At 38.8% G+C, this 6798-nt stretch overlaps 2 protein-coding genes across 6 annotated transcripts; both read left to right on the top strand.

The window, feature by feature from the left end:
• The first annotated feature begins 307 nt into the window (after nt 1-307).
• On the top strand, nt 308-2654 carry LOC124201906. 4 transcript variants are annotated; one of them, XM_046598157.1, is made up of 5 exons: nt 308-438; nt 925-1032; nt 1123-1144; nt 1212-1252; nt 1342-2654. In XM_046598157.1, the coding sequence occupies exons 1-5, from the start codon at nt 398-400 to the stop codon at nt 1358-1360; spliced, it is 231 nt and encodes a 76-aa protein (XP_046454113.1). In that variant the 5' UTR covers nt 308-397; the 3' UTR covers nt 1361-2654. The 4 variants fall into 4 exon arrangements, with proteins under 4 accessions (XP_046454113.1, XP_046454112.1, XP_046454111.1 ...); XM_046598156.1 differs by having other exon boundaries at nt 1100-1144; XM_046598155.1 differs by having other exon boundaries at nt 1123-1252.
• Nucleotides 2655-3944: 1290 nt separating this feature from the next.
• LOC124201908 lies at nt 3945-6468 on the top strand. Of its 2 annotated transcripts, XM_046598160.1 has the most exons (3): nt 3945-4149; nt 4602-5149; nt 5225-6468. In XM_046598160.1, exons 2-3 carry the CDS (start codon nt 4604-4606, stop codon nt 5366-5368), a joined length of 690 nt encoding a protein of 229 aa, XP_046454116.1. In that variant the 5' UTR covers nt 3945-4149; nt 4602-4603; the 3' UTR covers nt 5369-6468. The 2 variants fall into 2 exon arrangements, with proteins under 2 accessions (XP_046454116.1, XP_046454114.1); XM_046598158.1 differs by lacking the exon at nt 3945-4149 and having other exon boundaries at nt 4556-5149.
• Nucleotides 6469-6798: the final 330 nt, after the last annotated feature.

Genomic DNA, 6798 nt, shown 5'->3' with positions numbered 1-6798 from the left:
TGCGAAAAACGAAATGCTGAGCTAATTCTTGGATTACATTGTGACAAGCGGATGTTTAGTTCCGTCTTAATGGACATGTTTCAAGATTTGTTTATCGATGTGATGAAATCCTGCATTTAGCGTGTCTATCCAGACCAGCATCTTTAATTGTGTTTTTTGTCCTGGAAGAGATGTATAGGCAGTATGGCATTCTTTTTGGCTTTAAAATTATTGTTTAGGTCTCAGTTTAAATTATGACGCGACTAGTTTTTAGCAGTGATGAGACGACGAGTCATATCATTCAATTTTTTTTTTTTAATAAAGCATCCGACTGCAGATCGGATTGTCCCCGGTTCAAACCGGATGCACCGCCGGAGATTGTCTTGAGAGTGAGGCGGGTTCTTAAAATGTCGTGAATATGGGATGGCTCCCAATCATCCATCGGACATTCTTCACCCGGTGAGTCTTACCAATTTTCTATTTGCATTAGGTGACCCAGCGGGAAAACGGGTGCGTATGAAATTGGTGTCAGATTTGCTATAGTCATTAACATCTAGAATTTTCGGGCAAGCACGGAGATTTATATAAACAATTTTCGTTCATTTTGCAAGTCATGCAAGAGCAAGGGGAAAATGTTTTGATCAAATTCAACAACAATTGGGCATCTCAATTCCTACGATCATTTGGAGTTGATAATGTTTGACGGACGATCGTTAATATTAAGTCAAAGTAGATCCAAGATTCGATTCGTTTTGTTAGCCAAAACACACGATACCTTTTTCTATTCCAAGTAAAGTCTTTTACTTTTGCTGCACTCAATGTGCCAGTCCCTTATATTTGAATGAATGTTTACGACGGTAAAGATTGTATTTTTTACATGTGATAAGACTTTATGATTGGCAACAAGTCTTGAATTTTATCTTAGCAAGTAGTTCTTTATCTTAGGACTGCGGTTCTATCATCACTTTTGATTATTCTCTCGTTGGACATCGACGCAAATCTTTGTAAAAAAACTATACGTGTGAGCAATCAATTGTTTCTTCTCCCGTACAGGTAAGTGTTATTTCATTCTCAATTAAATGAAGATACACCGTTCCCTTATTTTCATCTTGGTCTTAAGATTTTTCATGAAACTGCGCTTAGGTTCCGTGTGGTGTTTCTGAAGGTGATTGAGCGTTATCTTTTATCGTCAGTGTTGGGCCCATTTGAAACTGTAAACGTTTGTTTATAAGTCGGAATTGGACGGATTTATCAAGTTGGGATGTTCGCTGTAGTAAGTAATTTGAGTTTCTTTTTAAATTATTATCAATTACTTTTTATTGTTAACCAAGTGAGTTATTTTGTTTATTTCCTTTTATCCAGCCCGGTCCGACTGTCTTGATTTGGCAACCCAAAGATGCCAACACGTTCGGACACGCCGCCCTGCGGACCGACAAGTACCACATCAGTTTGTGGCCATTCAGAGGCAAAGAATTGCGAATTTCTGAGGCATCGATAACTGGCCGTCTCCATTTTCACGAGAAATTAGATTGGATCTCGGAAGGCAGTCGTGAAAATCCCGTGAAACCCACCATTCAACACGAAATCGTCAACGTCACTAACCTCGCCATCAACTGCGTCTATGAAGAGTTCCTCCGTTACAACAAAATAAATCCGGAAGAAGTGACGTTGGAAGCAGCGAGTAGAAAACCTTTCCAGTTGTGTCATAGACAGCTTCCTCGGACTCGCTACTCTCTGGTTGGCGACGTCATAGTCGACAAGAGAATTAAGAAACCTTATTCTCATCTACTCTTCTTCATCAAGCGTTGCTTGACACCTGGTTGGGGTAACATTGATGTCTGTCGTGATTGTATTGGTAAGGTGACGACCAATCAATCGACCCACGTTACCTGCCCATTCTACCATAAGGCTCAAAGTTGCGTAACGATTTGTTTCAATCTTATCGAAATGGCCGATCCTAGTCGCCTTGTCTGTTTGGTGGAGGCTCGCAACAATACCAAAAAGACTCTCTGGTCTAGATTTTGGCAAATAGTTTTTCTGGGTGGTGGTGGGATATGCCTTGAGATTACCGTGCCAAATTTTGAGAAACATGTCGTCAAAAAATATTGGATCAAAGGTGGCTAACGAGTCCATTACGATGCCAAAGATTTTCAAAAGCGCTCCCGTTTCCTAATGATGTCGGAGAATTTCTTTAAGAAAGTTTTTATGGTGGGTCCAACAATCTTTTTTCTGGCGTGGCTTCACAATTGTTTAAATTATTCATTTCTTTATTTATTCGGGTTAACTTGGATTATTCACTTGATTTATTTCGTGTTGTTGTATCTGGCGATGAAGTTGTTCCCTTCTGTGCGTTTACCGAAATTAGTTGCGTTCGTGAGCGGTTTCCCTTGCATCATAGTTTTGTTGTATCACATTTACTATTCATATCCCACGAAAATTGACGCGTTTCATTTAGAAATGGGTGGCATTCAAAAATTCTTTGCCAAGTTTGGTTCCAATATTATTGATTTTTGTTGCTTCCTTTTCTTTGTGGAAATCTCCGAGTTCATTTTCCGGTTTGTCGTTGACACTTTAGTCGATTAGTTTATCATAGCGGACGATCTTTGGAAATTTGTGTAATTTTTGCGACACACAATAATGAATCGATGACAAAATATAATGGAGACTTATACTAATAAAAGTCCTGGTGAATTTAGGGCAATTGAATTGCAATATTTCTGGAAAATGTCATAAGTCCTGTTCATATTAACGTGCCGTAATGTACCGTCTTTTGTATTACTCCGCTTAAAACCCTTTTTACCCCCTTAAATTCCTTTTCCTTAAGATTCTCATTATTCATTTTCAGAGTTGGCCACAGTTCGTCTTCAGTGTTGACAATGTTGCTGCTCTATTGAATTATTGCCAGGCTATTCTTGGAATCGACCTTCAAAGGTTTAATGCATCCATCACGTAAGATTAATTGATCTTAAGGTTAAAGAATTCTTCGTTACCAATTTTAATCTGGACTTTTACATATCGCAAAGGCCACAACCAACTTTTACTTAGCTGCGGATGCCAACATGATTGTTCGTTCATTTCAACTTATCATTCATTTCAACTTATCGTCGTGGTATGTTCGACTTGCAGAGCCAGCAGGTAACTTGACTATTCTGAAAGCGAAACAGCTTTTTCAATTTGGGTAATTGCATGTCTACATAACCACTCACGAAATTGGCCCCATTAAAGGGCATAGCTCATTGGTACAGTAATCATCGATTTCAGATCGAATTTCGGGTGCAACTGATCGATGCGACAGGAATCATTAATATCGTGAAAATCATATTTGTAATTAAGACTCTTGATGAATTTTAAGTAAGTTATTAGAAATAACAGTGTTGTTTAAGTCATCAAAAAATGTGGTGAAACCCAACATATGCGCCAGTTACAGGAAAGTTCAGACCATAATAAATTTAAAAAGTACAGTTGTCTCTAATCAGGAATAGAGATTGAAAAATTGATTTAAACTTTTATCTCTAGGCTATTTAATTTAGAAAAGATTGCTTCCATGTAATCTTCTTTGCTTTCCGATAGAAAAGATGTAGTGGATCATAAAGTCAGAGCTTGTTAGTTGCACAGGTGATCATTACGATTACGACAAGTGTTTCTCTCCATATCTATGTTGGCTTCCATAGTGTCATGGATGCTTTTAGTTCATGAAAATATCAATGCCCGTTTTCCTTCTAGCGCTGAACGAGGTATCGGCCCAAGGCGGCGGCAACAGCCACGACTTCAACAGTGCCCGGCAGTTTTAACAAGATGAAATGTTGCAGAGATATCCATCATTGACACGACACCGGATGGTAACAGACTCAAGTTCATCAAAGTTAATTTTTAATTTTTAATATATTTCATATTTCTCCACTCAGTGAGAGTGAGGGACAACGGGATCACGTCATCTGAAGTATTCGCGGTATTCGAGTATGCATTCCCTTGGGTGTGATGTGATTCTACGTCCAGATCATCTTTTTATTAAAAAAATGAACCCCCCGGAATTCCTCGTACTACAATTGTGGGAATACATACGACGTAGAACGACCAGAAAACGTTGGTGCCCATCGCCAAGTTGTTCCCCAACGAATGTAATGCCTTGCTCAGTCTCCATGCGGTCAACATCAACAGCACATCGCAACTGTAAGGAATATTTAGGCAAGTTCTTGACGTCTTTGATAACTAATTTTTTAAAATTATTATTTAAGTGTTATTAACAAGACAGCGAATATGATTTACTATTTTTATTTTTGTTCCCTATGAAATTCCATTCTGTAAAATGTTATCGATTTGATTGCCGTAAGGAATAAGCTAATTGGTTTTACCTTTGTTTAATTTAAAAATGAGCTTATTTATAATCAGGTTAGCGCTTCTTTAATTCCTCTTCCGTTTAATGAATTTTTTAAAACTGTTAATTAAGGAGATAAGTGTTAAGCTCTGGTTTAATTTGTATGTGCGGACGAAATTTGTAAGGCACATTTTATTTCATTTTTTTTCTATTCCCTCCCTCCACTCAGTTGACATTATAAATCTCTCCGATGGTGTTCTTAAATAGTTATCGATAACTGTTGTAACTCTGAATTTTGAATCTACAGGAATGGTAGACTGGATACCTGTCCTGTCGCAAGTCAAATCGTTAGTTCAACTGGCCTGTAAGGACCCCGTTGGAGCCGAAGAAACGCAGAAGAATTTTGTGACCCAATGCCCCGGTTTGGCACACGTTGTGGGCGGGGTTGCCGTTGGCCTAGGTTTGCTTACCAAAAACGACGGAATGACTAAGTTTGGCATGAAGGCCTTGAAGGGAGGGACCCAAACCGTCGGGGATTTAGTGGACGCTATCCCAGTAGTCGGTCATTTGAAGGGCGTGATCCACTTGACAGCCGGAGACGATGATGGAGCAACGAGAGCTCTTAATGCCGCCAACCGTACGTCCGTTGCCATGACCGGAACTGGCGTCCTTCTTTCTGCAGGGCCGTTTGCAGCGTTCATGGTAACTCCACTAGCCACAATTGTCTACGGCGGAGTGACTTCGCTTGTTAAAGGTGAACTACCTGGAAAACGTGGGAAAAACAACAAAATGGACCGTTGTTTTGTCTGCCAATCCAGAGATCACGAAATTTGTTATGTTGCTACAGATCACGTGGTAATTTGATCTTGTATTTCGTTTGTTTTTTTTTGTTGGGGCATTGTATTTTCATTTATTCCGATGATTTTACAGACTTCTCCAGTTGACATTTCGGAGGGTTCCTCCAACTCGCTGCTCCAGTCCATGGATGCGGAGGAGCCCTACACTGCCGAAAATTTCTACACGAAGGAACACTCCTTATTGCGGGATGCAGAGAGTACAATCAGCGCATCATAACCAACTTTGATTCATTGAGAATGTGCACTGTAGAAACGAAATGCTAGATGGGAAAAAATTGAATTAATAATACTAATCAAGAAAATGTTTTAAATTTAATAAAGTTAGATGAAAGAAATATCGTTCCTTAAATTAAGAGATGAATCATGAAATTACACTCACGTTTTAATGTTCCTCCCCTTTAATTGTTGCTCAAAAGAAAAAGAAGAATTAAATCGATTTCATGTTACTTTTAATTTTCTATGCTTTGTTACTACTGCAATATTGAATGGTTTCGAATTTTTCTTACAACTGGTTAACCTGCTTGTTTAACATGCTGAGTAAGGCGCAAGTCCATTGCCATCATTATGTGACTAGAGACTTCAACTTCGAGAAGAACAGGTCCGTGAAGTGGAATGAACTCGATCGTCAAGATGATTCTAAAAGCTTCTTCTCTTACATGATTATTTGCTATTTTCTAATCGCCTTCTTTCCCTGTCACTTCCACCTGTCTACAAGGTGTAAGTTTTGTTCCAAACATTCCAATATTAATAAGTTGATGTTCCCGCTGCTGCTCGTCTTATTTCAATGATTGGCCCCTCCCAATTGTCTGCACTGCGATCCCACATGTCATTAATGGCGGAACGAAAAATAAAAAAGATTTCAATCACCAGTCACTGATTTCTGCCGACAACAACAATACAATTATTGAATATCTCTATTCATATTCCCTATTATACTTATCCCAATTTAATTGTTTCCAATTTATTCTGGCCCGTCTCGTATATGTATACATGTACGAATTGTACGACGGGCAAGAATTTGAACTCGGTCTCGCTCAAATGGCTCTAGATCTTATACTCCCGGAACTACCTTTATAATCATATCACATAACTGTCCACCTGTCTCTCTGATCATTCGCCAATTCTTTTTTTTTAAATCATTTTCCCAAACCCCACGACACACTATTCTACTCACTCACCACCCACCACCCCCATTAACTAACACACGTGTTATATGATGATAACTATACAATACCTCGATCTGATCGGAAGGAAACGAAAAGAGGAATGTCATAAAAGCAAAATGGAAAAGAAAAATTAAAGACATACGAAAATTCACACGTGCATTCATTTGTTTGACTTTTTTTTATTTTTCGCTGTCAATTGTTTTTAGAATTTGATTGCACAATGGGTGGAGGAGGGTATAACTCGGCCCTTGTTGTATTTTCCACGTAATCAATCAAGGACGAATAACCCAGTCAGAAATCCGGTTTCTAGGTACACTTTGATCAGTATTAACTATTATTAGGGTTCGTTTGGGTCCAAAACGATCGACGAGAAAGAAAAGAGCCAAAAGGCAAAGGTGTGGATCGATAAAAGTCAAAGAAAAATAGAAAATTTGTAAAGCCAATAAAATGGTTGCCGAAGGCGGTATGACATGACGCCATT

This window comes from Daphnia pulex, chromosome 9, assembly GCF_021134715.1.
Source record: "Daphnia pulex isolate KAP4 chromosome 9, ASM2113471v1".
Lineage (NCBI taxonomy): Eukaryota > Metazoa > Arthropoda > Branchiopoda > Diplostraca > Daphniidae > Daphnia > Daphnia pulex.
The sequence above is the reverse complement of the archived record's forward strand: the minus strand, read 5'-3'. Positions and strand labels throughout refer to the sequence as shown.

Excerpts from the sequence above, each read along its gene's own strand:
- LOC124201908 (XM_046598160.1), top strand. The coding sequence starts at position 4,604 with ATGGTAGACTGGATACCTGTCCTGTCGCAAGTCAAATCGTTAGTTCAA. Across the intron at positions 5,150-5,224 it reads ATGTTGCTACAGATCACGTG|ACTTCTCCAGTTGACATTTC; the intron begins GTAATTTGATCT and ends ATGATTTTACAG.